Source organism: Chelmon rostratus, chromosome 22, assembly GCF_017976325.1.
Source record: "Chelmon rostratus isolate fCheRos1 chromosome 22, fCheRos1.pri, whole genome shotgun sequence".
Taxonomy (NCBI): Eukaryota; Metazoa; Chordata; class Actinopteri; order Chaetodontiformes; family Chaetodontidae; genus Chelmon; species Chelmon rostratus.
Window position 1 is genome coordinate 9281954 of NC_055679.1, and position 16113 is coordinate 9298066.

General features: G+C 44.5%; 3 protein-coding genes across 4 annotated transcripts; 1 reads left to right on the forward strand and 2 right to left on the reverse strand.

Moving 5' to 3' along the window:
* Nucleotides 1-335: 335 nt before the first annotated feature.
* On the reverse strand, nucleotides 336-1366 carry avpr2l (arginine vasopressin receptor 2, like). The gene is made up of 2 exons (XM_041964438.1): nucleotides 550-1366; nucleotides 336-415 (listed from the first exon to the last, which is right to left on the reverse strand). Exons 1-2 carry the CDS (start codon nucleotides 1364-1366, stop codon nucleotides 336-338), a joined length of 897 nt encoding a protein of 298 aa, XP_041820372.1.
* A 2359-nt stretch (nucleotides 1367-3725) lies between these two features.
* Nucleotides 3726-12862, forward strand: pnpla8 (patatin-like phospholipase domain containing 8). 2 transcript variants are annotated; one of them, XM_041963619.1, is made up of 10 exons: nucleotides 3726-3803; nucleotides 5114-6247; nucleotides 6485-6634; nucleotides 6804-6955; nucleotides 7190-7284; nucleotides 7393-7564; nucleotides 7685-7742; nucleotides 7888-8082; nucleotides 11126-11321; nucleotides 11497-12862. In XM_041963619.1, exons 2-10 carry the CDS (start codon nucleotides 5285-5287, stop codon nucleotides 11769-11771), a joined length of 2256 nt encoding a protein of 751 aa, XP_041819553.1. In that variant the 5' UTR covers nucleotides 3726-3803; nucleotides 5114-5284; the 3' UTR covers nucleotides 11772-12862. The 2 variants fall into 2 exon arrangements, with proteins under 2 accessions (XP_041819553.1, XP_041819554.1); XM_041963620.1 differs by lacking the exons at nucleotides 11126-11321; nucleotides 11497-12862 and adding an exon at nucleotides 9336-10428.
* akap14 (A-kinase anchoring protein 14) lies at nucleotides 4332-4853 on the reverse strand. Its single transcript, XM_041964440.1, has one exon. The coding sequence runs from the start codon at nucleotides 4851-4853 to the stop codon at nucleotides 4332-4334; it is 522 nt and encodes a 173-aa protein (XP_041820374.1).
* Nucleotides 12863-16113: the final 3251 nt, after the last annotated feature.

Sequence of the window (16113 nt, forward strand, 5' to 3'; positions counted from 1 at the left end):
TTTTATTTGTCAGAACACTGAAACGTGGATGGCAGTTAACTCACAAAATACTGTAAAATGCAACTGAAATTCAATCTAATACTCTTGCAGGCACTGAACCAGTTGGATTTTTTTTTTTTTATTATCATAAAAGAGTTGGTACAATAAATTTCAGTCCAGGCTATAAATTATCTTGAAACCTTTTTCCTCATAAAAGAGCATTCACACACAGCAACTAACACAGATTTCAACCCTGGATCAGTGATGGACTTCTGGTTTTCTCAGTGTTGGATATCTTATGCAAATCTGGACTTCATCAGACCCAGGCTTGTGTCTGGAGTCTGGAAGAGTTTTTTCTAGCTGTAGTAGAGATATATCCAAGGGTTGGTGCAGCTGTTGAGGCTGGCCAGCAGCATGATGATGGCGAACACTGGACCTGTGAGAGAGAGAGGGAAATGTGGAAACCAACTGAAATTAATTGGCTTATTGATTATTAATGTATAATTTGTGGGTCTCCACCACAGGGACATTAATGTAATGCTACAGGCATCTTTGGCCAATCAGACAAACCTTGAGTAGGCGCGCTGCTCGGGCTCCATGCAGACCATAACTGGACAACAAAGAATGGGCTCCAACACATTGTGTAAGTCATTATAATAACAAATGTCATCTTCACAGTCTTCAGCAACGCGTTGGACACCCCCCTTGTGCCCGCGCGCCCTGCCTGCAGCGCCTTCCTCTTCATGTTGAAGTAGATTGCTGTGCATATTCTTATTTGGCAATAGAGCAGAATGACGGCAGGCAGGGCATACACTGACAGAGTGATCCAGCTGATGTAGATCCGGCTCCCCCACGGTTCGATAAACGTCGCCCAGCAGTCGTAGTGGTTCTCCTCCACCTTCTGGAGCGAGAAGATGAAGAGCTGAGGGGAGCTGAAGGCGAGGGAGATGAGCCACGCTGCGCCAATGGAGAGATACCTCCTAAAGGAACCCTTCAAAAAGGAAACCATCGGCTTACAAACCGCGTGGTACCGGTCTACGGTCATGGCCACGATCATGTAAGTGGAGGCAAACATCCCAACCACCTGCAGGTACTTTACAGACCGGCACAGGAAGTCTGTCCCTCGGAACCTGTGCGTAATCTCAATGAGGAACTGCGGCAGGACCTGGAAAAACGCGACCACCAGATCCGCCAAGCACAGGTGCAGGAGGAACAGCTGCGTCCTTGTGTTTCTTTTGCGCTTCTTCCAAAGTGTGCCCAGTAATACGAGATTAGCACATGTTGCGAGCGCAAAAACCAAGCCCAGAATCCCGGCTCTGACGAGCGCAAAATGTCCATGCGCTCCTCCATCCTCATGTGGTGCCCTGTCAGAGCTGCTGGAATCCATTTGCGCGCGAATTCCACAGGTTTCCTTCAGGGTCTTCATCAACGTGTGTGCATGATCTGGAGTTGGAAGATTGCGGTGTTGGCGCAGAGACATCATCAGTTCCTCCTTTGCGCGTGTGTTGCGAGTGACTGTGAGGAGGGAAAGTGTACTCAGAGGCAACTGAAGGTCAATGTCAGGCTCGTGAGATGCACAAACAAATATATATAACAAAACTCACATGACTTTATTTTAAATCCCGTTGTATATCATCCCTTAACTTGCATTAATCATCATTATTAACCTCTATTTCATCGAGGTGTTTTCTGTCGGCTTTGAAACAAGCGCTACAATATCTGTGTTCTTCACACTTAACAGCTTTTCAGCATGTCATGAAACTTCCCCAGTTCATCACTTCCACGAAGACGAGTATTTTTTTGGATTACGAGTTTTCTGATTTTTTATGTATAAATGTGCACTAATATGCACTAACTTGCATACATTTCCAGAACATTTTGTTGACGTACTAAAGTCAAATGTTTTTACTAAAAAATATGTTTTGCCTTGTGTTAAGGATTAAAATGTATAAATCAGGCTGTGAAACCCTCTGTAAAAACCTTAAGAACACAGACAGGAATAAAACCAAGTGGACATTTCTGGCTATGAGTATGAGAAAGAAAAAAAAAGTCATTTTGAGAAAACAGACTTTAATGATATTATTGTAAAATTCCATACACGCAAAAATAAGACACAACAGGTGAGTAGGGTAAAAATACACATCACCGTGAAACCTCCCCAGCTCTTTGCTGACATTCAGACCGCTGTTTTGTCTGTTAGTTTTCTGAAATTGAATGCTTGAATATGCAAATGAGGCAGTGTCTATTAAATATGCATCAGTTTGCAAACATTTCTAGAACAGAAATCTGAATTAAAATAAACACCAAAATGGGAATTTTTTATTTTATTTTTTTATCTTATCTGTGAAAACAAACAAAAAAAAAGCATTGCACAGCAGCTCGCTTCACTGATATGATTAGGGACAGGCTTGATAGTTATGCAGCCCAACCAGGAGGATAAATGTAAGCGTTGTACGTTTCTGCAAACCATGGATATGCTCAAAGTTTACCTTTCAGTGCCTTGGTCTTTCAAACTTTCTGCCGCAAGACTTTTAAAAGCTGCCTCGCAGTCACAGAGGTCATGATGGAGAGACCTGCCACATAATGTGAAGGGAGCAGTTGCCAGTAGATGTAGAGTACACGTACGGACACAAAAAAATATCAGAAAATGTCATTTTTCCACCACTTCACCCACGCCAAATGAGAGACAATAGATGCTCTCTAGGTCACGACTGGGTATTACATAGTGAAAGGTTGCGTGGGCATGAAGCACAAAGATGACAGTGTCTTAGTGTCGACATCCATCCAGCCTCCATCGCATCCTTTTGTTTATTGTACCTGAAAAAGCTGCAAGTTACTGTCGTTATGGGCTGATCCAAAACAATAATAGACTGAAAATTATTCTGACTTTCTATTTGTGTTTTCCATTATTCTGTAATAATATGCTACAATGGCACCAGTAACTTGTTGCAACGTTGGCCTCAGTGGCACGTTTTTTTTTCTGACCTGAGTATAACTGTTCTCCTTCCTACTCATTAGCAATTGTCACTACCCAACCGTGATGCTGTTACATACATGCTGAAACCTTTCCAGAGATGTATGGGCATGTCAAGCCACCACTGTGCCTCTCAAAAGAAGTGACATTCAAGTGTATTACGAGGTGTTTCAGTCCTCACCCAGTGAATGAGGTCCTTTTGAAAGGGCACACACACGTCTTTTAATGTTTACCAGGGCAACACAGTGGAATCCAAGTGGTCCCTTTGTGCAACATAAGATAAAATATAAAATATTTCTGTGGAGAGGTACGGAGGAGTATCACAGCCACAGGAAACAAACTGCTCTGTATGTCACAAACCACTATCCACATTCACAAACAACTGGCTTCTCTGCGGTTGGGCATCATTGATTACTTCAAGCAAAGCACAACCGTGGTGGAGCTGCATTCAAAGCTGCTCTCCATGGTGCTGAACTGTAGAACTGCTATTTGCAATTGTGCTGAAAGAGTCAACTCAGACCACAGTGACACTACAGCAAGATTATTAAACCTTATTATCCATGCATTCAAATGTTAGGAATTCGTTACACTGCACATACGGTGCTGTGGGTTCTCGATATCTGCAATCAACTTGTACTTTTTGCAATTAAAAGGTTTGTTCTTTTTATTACGAAGATCTTTGTCGCCATCTAGTGGCTCAACTAAAACATTGCAACAAAAATCCAGGGTACTGCGTCACTTCCTCTCCTCTTCCTGTTTATTTTTTCTAACCAGCACCCATTTATATATTGTACCAGCAGCCCAGTGAATGAAATATCTTGACAAACTATCGGAGTCTTTGTTTCATATGGTAAGAAGATGGCAATTTGCTTATTTTATGACTGCGTAAAATTCGACAACCCAACACTATCCTATCTATGTACCCATTAGCTAACGTTTGGCTAATATAGCGTTTTCGGCTTGCACGTTGCATCGGTCAGCTGTCTAGCTGTGTCGGCGTGACGAAGCTAGCGTTCAAACACCGCGGTCATGAAGTGTCTGTTCATGTAGCGAAACAGGTTAAGCATGTTGTATAACACAAACAGCTGCGTTGTTTTGGATCCGTTTTAATTAGCCGTAACGGTAACCCTAGCTTAGCTAGCTAACGGTTAACATTACAGTCACGCTGAGGTCCAGCTAAACGTACGAGTCCCATTCAACACTAGTGTAGACACCGACATGTAGCTAACGCTTGTTAGCGTCAACTGACAGAGGATTTATTTCTTTGTTTGTCTCTATGGGATTTGATGATTCAGAAAGTTTAACTTTAATTACAGTTAGTTTACACCCAGAAATGCCATCCCTCTGGCTGGTTCGGCGGTGTGTCATATCAGTTGGCTCAAAGGTCCACCGCTCTTCGGAGCAATGTCTTGCTTTCAATAATGTCCGCCAGCCACTTCTCTCTGAATCTGGTCCTCCCGGGTGTGTGCACCAGCCTGCTGGACTCCACGACGAAAAGCACCTCCACGGGCAGAGTTTGGGGCTTGACTTTAGATATGTCCATGACGAAGTAGACGCTAGCTGTCCCCTGAATCGGCCTCCGCGGGCTCGGGGTACTGAAGCGGGCCCGGTAGTGGTAGAAGGTGTGATGCTCCTGCTCAGATGAGTAGAGAAAGTCCAGGCCGTAAAGCCAGCCGGGCTGCATCTCCCAGGTGTTAATATACTCCCCAATCTGCGTTTTCCCCACTTCGACTGTAAAGTCTTTAATCGCAACCCAGTGAATATTCCTCCTCTCACTGTCCGGAGGGTTGTCCACCTGCTCCATCGTGACGGGGTGGCGGTGTCTCTCCAGCAGAGCTTCCACTAGATGAGCCGACTCTGTTGTGAAATTCAGATTTAACGAATGTCGCTCCTCTTCCATCTCTCCTTTGTAACAATGAACAGCACACACAGCGTCTGGAACAGGAGGATTTATCTTGTTGTTTTTGTGAAAGCTGTTGTCCACATCTGTTTTTGTTGCTGTACAAGTTTCCATGGCTACCAGGATGGGTCGGGTGTCAATGGAGCCCTCTGTTGGCCGACTTTTCCTCTGCACTGCAAAATGTTTCCCCCTGTAATAAGGTGTTTTTTTCGAATAGTTTGTGCTGTCTCTTGAGATAAATTGTGTCTCATTTTTTTCAGGGAACATTGGAACAGGCATCGAATTTCCAAAATGCAATTTCGACTAAAACCACTTTAGCTGATGGCCGGTAGTCTGCCAGAATGCTGCAGTTTCCGCAGACATCAATCGTCATCCTTTTGCCCGATTAACTTAAAGTTCTCCACCGCTGTTCCGAGTGAGCCAGCAAACGCATGTCGCGACTCAGGACCACACTCGACAGCGTCACCAAGGCAGTAGGCAGCACGGATCTCATCTCCAAGTTCTCCCGCTTCAAGCCTGGCAGTGCCACAGTCGACAGCACCCATGCGGAAAAAGCCCTGGCCAAAGCCGAGACCTTAGCCTCTACCAGCTCAGCTACTGCCTCGCCACCAGAAACCACCATGAAAGAAGAAGAGGAAGATGGTGACAGGAACACAGCGGAGGAGGAGTTAGACAAGCAATGCCAGCAAGTTGCAGAAAAGCCCTTCGTTGCCACAAAGAAGTCCGCATCCAGTTTGGCCTCCTCAGCTAATGTGTCTGCGCCGAGCTCTTCCTCGACTGTGGCGAAACAAACGATGCAGCTGTTTCACCCAGCAGCTCTGTCCGCCAACATGGATGAGACGTATAAAACTCTGGCTCAACACATCAACAGTTACTTTGGCACCACTACACAAGTGGAAGATGGAAACGACAGGCCACCGCAGCAACACAGAGGAGGAGGTGATCCTGTTTCTGAGCCCATTCTGAGTGCTGTTCCTCAGACAGCTGAGAACCACATTCCTATTTTGTCCCCAGTGGCAGAGGCTAAAAGTATTGATGCACCCACTACCTCTCCTCCAGCTCCATCAGAAAAACTCAATCCTCCAGTAGGGACACCCTCTTCAGACATCCCTGCAACTGAAAGCGCAGCTCGGTCCATCCCTGCGCCTGCTACCTCCCCTAAAAAGGGCTTCACCCACTATCTTTCCTACCCTCGGCCCAGCGTTCAGGCGTTTGTCGGCAGCTACATCGCACCCCTGGTCCCCAAATTCAGAGGCGATTCCAAAAGCGTTGCAGCTGAAAAAGACAAGTCTCCAGCAGTCACCCTGGAAGAGTCCCCTGTGGACAAGGCAGTAGAGAAAACAGAGAGTGAAGAGGAGAGAGTGAAGCAACAGCTGTTGACTCAGAGAGAGAAGGTAAGGTGCTCAGTATGGCTGAAATTTAAACTGAAATATAAATGTAGTCAAAATGTTGGTAGATAATTTGAGCTTTTTAACTGTTGGTTATGTACAGATTTTGAAAATTGAAAATCTGAATGTGAACTACTTAATTTTTTTTCTGTGTAAACTGAACTTCGAGCTGGCTCTTGTAAAGTGTGAACTTGCACAACGCTCTTCTCAAAGTTTTGTTCATGGTGTGTATTTGACATGCAGATAATAGCCAGAGTGAGTGTAGACAACAAGACCAGAGCCCTGGTGAAAGGCCTGCAGAGGGTCACTGATGTCAAGCTCCTCACCAGTCGAGTGGAAGAGCTCAGCTATCACCTCCTGGAGTTCCCTGAGACGCGAGGTGTAGCTGTCAAGGTTAGTATGCATCACTGTCAGAATTTTTTTTTTTTTTTTTTTTTTTTTGTGAAACACATGCCACAGCTGAGTTTAATGTCAGATGTGTTGCACGGTCCTCAAATGTTTTTGTAAGTTCGGACCTTTTAGCTGTCACTGTGCTTAATTGTGTGTAATTGTGACCTTTCAGGAGCGCGTGCTGCCCTGCCTACTGCGTTTGCGCCAGGCCAGAGACCTTCCTCTTCAGGCTGCAGTGAGAGAAGGGCTGGCCCTCGTTGGCTACACTGAACCCGTCAAAGGCAGAGGAATTCGGGTCCTGGCCATAGACGGAGGAGGAACGAGGTAAAGACCTGTGGAAATAGAACAGTGCCGAACCCAGAACTGATTAACCATGTAAAAAGTGGATCCCGAACTAAGGTTTGGATCTACCTGTGAAGACTTCTATTGCAGAGAAATACAAAGTAACAGTTATCATTGCAGGCTAACTGTAAAAAATCTTTATGTTAAGAGCTGTGGGTCAAAACATTAATGCATTTCTGTCAGTCAAGGTGTGTCAAAGTTGTCACTTTGTTACAGGGGACTGCTGGCTCTGCAGACTCTCCATAAACTGCAGAACCTGACCGGCAAACGAATCCACCAGCTGTTCGACTACATCTGTGGAGTCAGCACAGGTATGTTTTCATCACCGTTTCGTGTCTGTAATTTTGAATTCATATACATAAACTCCCGATACTGCCCCTCGCTCGCCAGAACATCACATTTGTTCTCCTCTACTTTAGGCGCCATTTTGGCCTTCATGCTGGGAATTTTCCAGATCCCCTTAGAGGAGTGCGAGGACATGTACAGGAAGCTGGGAGCGGATGTCTTCAAACAGAACGTCATTGTTGGAACCGTCAAAATGGGCTGGAGCCATGCTTTCTATGACAGCGAAATATGGGAAAACATCCTGAAGTTAGTCTGCAGGGCTCTCCATCCCTGCCTTTTGTCTCCCATGCTTGTATTCTTGATTTTAAAGGCACTGAAGTGATGTAATCTGTCTGCATGTCTCATCTATTTTTGTCATTTTAAAAGGGAGCGGATGGGCGAGGGCCATATGATTGAGAGTGCCAGAGACCCACACTGCCCCAAAGTAAGTCACATGTCTTTTCACCTCCACACTGTTTGGAAAAACACTTTTTAAATATTTGTGCATAGGTTCATTTAATTGAGGATCAGCAAAGCCACACATACTGCAACTCGCTCCTCTCTAAATATGCTTTTTGTATGTCCACCAGGTGTCAGCAGTGAGCGCCATTGTGAACAGGGGTTTACCCCTGAAGGCTTACGTTTTTAGGAACTACAGGCTCATGCCAGGAGTGAGATCCCACTACCTTGGAGACTGCAAACACAAAATGTGGCAGGCTATCAGGGCCTCGTCTGCCGCCCCGGGCTACTTCCAGGAATTTGTCCTGGGAAAAGACCTCCATCAGGTACGATATGGAACTGACAGAAACGGGGAGTGTATTTGCTAAGTTTGAAAAAGGAGGTTAATCATTGCAGAGGTTGAAGAATAGATGACGAGCCGTGTGGCTTGTACCACATGGCTGCTGGTTTTTTCTTCAAATTTGCATCAGCATCAATCAACAGTGGTGCAAATAAGAAGTTGCATCTTTTTGAGAGCCCCAGTGTAACGTGAGAGGTTCATTTGCTTGAAATTGCACTAATTAATACACCTTCACTGTGCTGCATTTCCTCGCGCCAAGGACAGAAGCACTGCGCATTTCACTGCACTCTCTACTTGTGCGCGCGCGCGTGTGTGTGTGTGTACATCAAGGGTATGTGTCTAGATTTGCTTCACTTTTTCAGACCCATAACCTTGAAGGCAATCTTGTAATTGGTTCATCTTCCCTTCTGGCTGTCAAGAGTCTGAGAGGGAGAGAAAGTGAAGAGAATGAGATGGAGGTAGAGAGAGGGAGTCCTTGGACCGGTCTGTGCCCCCTGAACATCAAAGGCCTCGTCCCCGTATGACTTCGCCTACCTTCCTGCAGAGAAATGGAAAGCTTCAGAGAATATTAACAAGGGCTCCTGTGTGTCAGGCTGTCACTGTCTAAAAGCATGTTTCAGGTGGTTCAAAATGAAAAAAAAAACAGGTTCAAGAATAGCAGATTAAGAGGTCATTGAATATAAATCAGGCTGTAAAGGCATCTGATAATTGACTGCAGTGTATGTAGCATTACTGTATTTTACTCTTGACTGTGTTTTATACCACTAGGGCCCATTTCACAGAGCGCCTTTAATGTGTTATTTTATGAAGTTTGATTATTAGGCCAGATATCTTTAGATGGTCTTCATGGGCAGCAATTATGCTCAAGGCTTAGCTTAATTTCGATAACCTACTTAGGCAAAATTAGCCTTGTCCCTGCTTTTAACAAGTATTTCTCTTCCCCTGCCATTTCCTAATGCAAGAGTCCTTTTAGACAGCACTTAACAGTGTTTAAGTCAATAACAGTTACTTATCTCCAATCCCACCCCGCACATTTACTGACCCGAGCTTTGATTCTCCTGCTTGAGAATTAAAACAAATGGCCTGCTACTTCTTTGCCTGAGCCCACGCGCTTTCAAGCTACTAATTAAGCAAATCAAACAAATGTAACTGTAATCTCTAGCCCCCGAAAAACTTGTGTGGTATTTGCTAGTATGTCTGCGACTGTTTTAACAAGACAGAATTTTCGCTTATTTCCAGGTGTTCGTTTGCTTCCCATGGGCTCTGGGATGACAGCGGGGATGGAACGATGGAGAGTGAATGAATTGTGTGTCTGTGTGTGTTGTTCTCCACATTCCTCTTGGAGATGCATAGTGTTTCATCGACAGTTTGAGCTGCCGTTGCCACCCGCCGGTCTCACTCCTACTCTAGTTTTCAGCACTAGCAGCGGTATTTCTCAGGAAAATTCAGCCGTTGAAGGGCACCAGAAATACACCCATACACACACACACACACATAAACACAGTGGAGTAAGATGCGTTCTCAGACTCAACATAGGGGTAAAATATAGAGACTTCTTCCTGAGCTGTTCCTTATTAGTGCAATACCGAGCCATTTGCCTGCTTGGAGATGCTGCATCTCAGCAGCATTTTGTTGTGATTGGATGCAGGCGGGATGTTATTCAGTCGGGTGAGACCTCAGGGTGAGAGGTTGAGGGTCAGAGTTGAGGAGCAGCTGTGTAATTAACCTGCTCTCTGCAGAGTGTGAACTGTGTTGCACTCTTTCAATAGCTTACACCTGAGGGTAAACAGCTTTATAATGAGGCTAAACGTGATATGTTTTAGGCAGTATTGTCCCATAATGATTTATGGTCATTTGCAACCTACTTTGGATTTAAATAACTCTAAATAATGCGATGAAAATGGTGAGAAAAACATGTATGTTTTTCTGCGTTGGTTGTTGTTTATTGTCATTCTCTGATGCCACGCACTGTTTGCTTTATCCCTATAGAAAGAGAGGATTTAGACTTTTTGGGTTCTTTTCTCCCGCCCACCTCCTTTTAGAGGCATGGAAATGACCTTTACCCCCACTCTGCCGAGGAGGATCAGACCTCCTGTGGGCCACACTCTCCATCTCTATCAATCCAAGCCAGCATCACTTCAGTGGCTGGATAGGGTCCAAAGCTGGACTTGGGGAGAGGCTGAGAAAGAGTGTTTTTGCGCTAAATTGATCCAGGCATCCATTCAGCTCGATTGTCCTCTTTCTGTCATTGTTGGCAGTCATTCAGATCAGCAACTCTTTCATGAATCCAGTAACATTATGTAGTGAAAAGGAGACAGGCGTAATGCAAAAGCAAGCACATCAATTGTGTAAGTAAAATTAAGTCGGCCAGGCTTAGAATACTGAAATACAACATGCTGTATCAGTCGAGCTAAATTCAGAGTAATACAGACTCTTTCTGTAGCAAAATTCCAGACCAAAAAGTAAGACTTATATTAGCTGATTGGTGCTACAAAGACAGCTTTTCCTTCTTGTTTGCTTCTGAATAAAGAGGCCTGTTTGCCAGCGCAGCACATCTCTGGCCAGGGAGCCTCTTTTCCTCCGGCCTAAAGCTGGGTAGCTCTGGGACAGCTTGTTCACTTCACCTCATTTGTCCCCTACAGGCTGTCACAACAAATATATTAAAACTAGAGGCACTTTCTATCCATACAGCGTTCCAATTTGTGCATTAGTCCTGGTTAGGAAGCGTATTTGACTGGTGTAATGCTGAAGGTGACTACAGTTTTGTGGCCAGTCGTTTAAAAGGCTTGTTTTCTGTCCTGCTTCAGTTGAAGTGGAAAAAAGACACAAACATGCTTCTGACACACAAACATGCCGACCATTCTGGTTGTGTAGATGCAGTGTTGACATTAAGCAGTCACAGTTTCACACACTGACTTGTTGACGTACAGCTGGCTCACTTTGGGGTAATTATTTTTAAATTATCTTTCATTTTATTGTTGCGTCTCATTCCCTTTGTCTTTTCTTCTCCCATCTGTCTCCTCCTTTAGGATGGAGGACTCCTAATCAACAACCCCACAGCGTTGGCCATCCATGAGTGTAAGTGTCTGTGGCCAAACACACCGCTGCAGTGTGTGTTGTCTCTGGGCACCGGACGGTATGAGACGGCGGGCAAGAACAGCGCGACCTACACGAGCCTCAAGGCCAAGCTCACCAACGTCATCAGCAGTGCCACAGATACAGAGGGTAGGACCACAGAAAATGTTGTTTGTTATGTGTTTGATGTCCCACACGGTTATTTCTAAACCACATACGAGAAGCACGAGGTTGCAGCCAAAAGAGCAAATGCAGAATTGTCTCTAGCTAGTGTCTGACTTTGATTGCTAAAAGCCACCCCCCCCACCCTCCATCCTTATTTTAGAGGTGCACACCATGCTGGACGCTCTCCTGCCCCCCGACACCTACTTCCGCTTCAACCCCTACATGAGCGAGGACATCCCGCTGAACGAGAGCCGCGTGGAGAAGCTGAACTTCCTCAAGAGCGAGGGGGAGCGCTACCTGGAGCGCAACGAGGCCAAGCTGAGGAAGGCGGCGAGCGTGCTGGGCCAGGAGAAGAGCGCCATCCAGAGACTGGCCGAGTGGGCCAAGCTCAAGGGCGACATGTACGAGGGCCTCCCCTTCGTCTCCAAGCTGTAGTCAGTGGCCATGAGAGAGAGTTTTTAAGGTAAGAAGACATGAAGTGTAAAACCACCCAGGACCTGATAGATGAACTGTTGAAAAGGAAACAAACTGGACACATTTTTAAGCATCTGGGCGCAATTTAGAGGGAAGAAACAAATAACTGGTTCACACTGTTTGATTATGATCATTAACACTAAAAGGACTGTTTGAGAAATGTATAACTATGGTTATTTATTCAAAAAGACAACACAGTAAATAATAGTGTGGAATTACAAATGTGATGTAATTTGTTCTTTATGGGACAGAATGTGTCTGTAATGCAGACATACAGACATGGTTTGAATAGAACTCAGCAGGTTTTGACACTATGATGAAATCATTGACTTGTTCAGAGTAAGGAAACGTATGTTTACACAAGTTCATAAATATATGAATGATGAGATGGATAAAGTGTTGGTCAACTGAATGCACAAAGTTGACGGTGATGTGGCTCTGACACAGGACCACATCATGCAGAATTCATGGTAATATGATTACTGTAGTTATTTTGTAAAGAAATAAGAGTGATGTTCATTTGCATTTCGGTAACTTGAAAACATTAAGAAGCAATTAAAACATGATTGCACAATGAAACGCGACTGCCGATTTCTTAGACTGTACAGAGGTAAGACCTCATGCACTTTGTAAAATGTCATTCTTAACCATGAAAATGTAAATAGTATTTGAAGTAACTATGAATACTCTCGCTAGAATCTAAGAATATGACAAAAACAATACAGCTGATTCTTCATTTCACTGTCCTGTATTGGCACATAGAGCCACACTGACATCTGCTTTAATCCTAATGAGAAAGTATCAGATTGCCGTTCTCCTCGTGGTGCCAAGCATGTTCTCCGTCGTGGCCTGTTACCCCAGTCTGGAGCTTTTGCCTTTAACTTTACTCAAGCCTGAATTCCTCAGTCCTGGCTGTTGTTCATGCGCACCTTGTGAATTTGACACACTTTTTAAATTTGCCCTGATTCCTCACTCCTTTATTGCTTGGTGGAATGTGAAAATACAAAAAAAAAATGTCATGAAAAAATAAAATTTGGTCTTCAAAACCTTGATTTAAATTCTGTTCTCTTTTGACCTCTGTATGTTTTTTTTTTCTGTAAGTTCTGCTCATGAAGTGAGTGTTTTGGGAATATACGCCATATGTTTGATTTGTATCATGTTTATCTGCTTTTACATTCTGCTGCCACACACACACACACACACACACACACACACACACATCACAAAGAGCCCCACAATAGAGTTGTCACAAAGGAATGCTGCGTGTCTTCCTATGATGAATTGTTTCTTTTTTGCACAACTGCACACACATTGATTGTTTTGATCCCATTGAAGAGCCACTGAAATTCCACAGCATTATCCCTCCCAGTCAAACTGTCGTTACCCCAATCAACGAGAATAATACGCCACGAGGAGGCATACCTACACGCATCCACAACAATGACAGATGTCAGAAAGATATAGAATAGTGTGTCAAGTATTTCACTTGACTGGTGCCTCACTCCTGGTTTCAAACTGTCAAAGTAACCGGCTGACTGATAGATTGATGGCTCCCTTTTTTTTCCCCCCGCAATGCCATCTTGAGCTTCACCACGACAAGCTTCACCCAGACGTCAAGGTCTGATATATGGCTGTGTTGCCTTCTCTTGGCCTTACTCTAGAAGGGTGTTTTCAGCGGGTCAGCACTGGGTGACAGATCCTGCAGGAGCATCTGTGCGTTGAAGCCTTGCGATGTGGCAGAAAATATGTTTCCAAAACGTAGCCATGCATCAAAGTCAAAGTGTACCTTTACTTTGGGGCTGAAAAACCTTAAAAAAAATAAACAAGGAGGCACTTCTTCACACCAGCACTCTTAGCACAAAGCAGGTGTGAACTGATGCACTGAAAGGAAGGCAAAGAATTTCCCTATAAAGTCAATGTACACTGCTTTACAAAGGTACAAATGTTCAAAAGCCTTCATTACAGTCACCACATAATTAAAAATAAGCTGAACTTGTTGGATACACGATCCTTTAAATGGTCAATATTACATATTTACCTCATGCCAAGGTCTAATCTGTCTTTTTTGTTTTTCAAATTTTGGTTTCTGGGATTTCTTCCACCATTTTCAATGCTTATTTAAGGTGGATTTTTTCGAAAGCTGGTCATGTACAGATGAAAGTTCCACATTAGTTGGGACGCTGTGTAAAAGATAAATAAAACCAGAATGCAGTCATTTCCAAACAAACAGCATTTACCAACAAAAGGCAGTCAAATTACTTTGAGCTTGATTTAGCTTTTGCGGGGCTCGGTTTTAAACTTCGCCACGCACCTCTGCCGCTCTGAAAACTTCTAATACAGCCGTGTAATAGTTGCTGTGAAATTCCACTGTCAGACACGGCACAAAACATTATTGAAGCCTCCCATCCAGCTCTGTGTGGACTGTCTTTGACAAGCACAGTTAAGACAGACAAACGAGGTGAACATGAGATCAACACTCTCTGAAAGGCCAGAGTGCCAGGATGAAGTGAAGTCTGCCAGGCTGTGTTTACACGAAGGAGTGGGAAATATAGTTCATACCACTGTGCTATTAGTTGCTGTGGCAGGAGCAGCCCGTCTCTCCTCCTCCTCCTCCTCCTCCTCCTCCTCAAGCAGAATTGGATTGTCTGGTCTTATGGTGTTCCCTAGCAACCGTTATAGTTCCCTTCTCGTTTACAATCCTCTCAATGTATGTGTGCCCACGTTTGCCTAAAATTGTCCCTGATCTGGCAGGAATGTGTTACACAATCCTCCACCCCCCCCCACCCACCCCCTTCGGTTGGCACATTTTATTATTTACATTTTTATTATCCTAACTGCCAGGAAAGTGCCATCATCTTATACAAACAGGAGTGCAGCATGCCATGAGATGTTTGTGCAAGTTGTCTCACCTTCTTTTGTCACGGCTCGCCCAATGTAGCTGCAAGTACAAGTGCATGTAAACATTTACCCGTGTGATCGTAATCTATGAGTTTGCTGGATCTCCAATGATGCGCGTAAACCAACAAGTACAACCCACAGGAGGAAGAAGTGTGCTCAAAGGATAGAAGCGAGGAAGGAGTGGATCCCGACGAGGACAAAATCACAGAAAGGGCTTGAGAAAAATTCCCCCACAGTCGCCTCTCCTGCTTTTTCTTACCTGGGTCGTCTCAGAATAGGCTTTTTCAGCCGCTTCACGTCATTGTTTGCCAGGGATGTTCCCCCCTGACCAAGTTAGGAAGGCTGTTTTGTAAACGATGACCGTGTGGAAGCAGGTATCTGGTCGCTGTCAAAGGAGGCATTGTCCCGCAATAATATATCCTGGCCTGCATAAACTGGTTTTTAAGTACACAGTGCCCCAGAAGAGGTTAAGAGTAGATCCTTAAAGTGCCAAATGATACTGAAACATGTTGAGTGTTGTGTTTTGCAGGTGATTCCAGCATAAATCTGATGAAAAATTGCAGAAAGTTTACAGACTTCAGAGCTCATACAGGATGATGCAGCTGTGGAGCAGAGAGAGAGACAGCAGGCAGTTATCCGCTGTCTTGAAATTCTGTTAAAAGCACCTGGAAGTATTTCACACTCCACAGCAGTATGTCTGTAATGTCACGCAGTAAAAAAAAAGGCCTCAAAAAGAAACGGACAGAGCGGTTGACACAGCGCTGTGCTTCTCCACAGATTTCTGCCAGTCGGTTCGTGTGGGGACACACCTGCGCACACACATCCTATTTGTCCAACAGCCGTGCATGAATATCAAACAACGCTGCACAGTGTAAACGCAGCTCGACATGAAGATGTATGAAAAGATCTTATGTTTTCTAAGTTACACCCATTGAAAGCCATGTGACGTTTCCATCAGTGAGCTGGAGAGCACAGACGCACCAACACGTTTTTATCTCGTGTTGAATCACGCTCTGTGAGTGGCGCCCCGTTCCTATAACTCCTCTTTGTTTTGATCCCGGCCTTCCCCCTGGACTTGTCACCATTATTAGCAGCAACGCTACATGACGCACTTGTGAACACTCATGCCCCTCGGCCTGGGTGAGTGTTACATGCATTTATCATGTGAAGAATCTGTGCATGTACACATCTCTCTCTCTCTTTTTTTTTTTTTTTTTACATGATGCTGATGGCCTGAACGTGCCGTATGGTGGGATACACGCGAATAAGCCACAGCTCAAAAGCCCAGTCCTGGCTTTTACTAAAACACGTGGTGAAAATGTAGCTGCTGCATTCGTTCCGCTTCCACTCCACCATTCACTGGTTGTGATGACAATGTCTTAATGTGTTGAAGACATATTTGGGC

Excerpts from the sequence above, each read along its gene's own strand:
- akap14 (XM_041964440.1), bottom strand. The coding sequence starts at position 4,853 with ATGGAAGAGGAGCGACATTCGTTAAATCTGAATTTCACAACAGAGTCG.
- avpr2l (XM_041964438.1), bottom strand. The coding sequence starts at position 1,366 with ATGGATTCCAGCAGCTCTGACAGGGCACCACATGAGGATGGAGGAGCG. Across the intron at positions 416-549 it reads GAGCAGCGCGCCTACTCAAG|GTCCAGTGTTCGCCATCATC; the intron begins GTTTGTCTGATT and ends TCTCTCTCACAG.
- pnpla8 (XM_041963619.1), top strand. The coding sequence starts at position 5,285 with ATGTCGCGACTCAGGACCACACTCGACAGCGTCACCAAGGCAGTAGGC. Across the intron at positions 7,285-7,392 it reads CATCTGTGGAGTCAGCACAG|GCGCCATTTTGGCCTTCATG; the intron begins GTATGTTTTCAT and ends CCTCTACTTTAG. Across the intron at positions 8,083-11,125 it reads TGGGAAAAGACCTCCATCAG|GATGGAGGACTCCTAATCAA; the intron begins GTACGATATGGA and ends CTCCTCCTTTAG.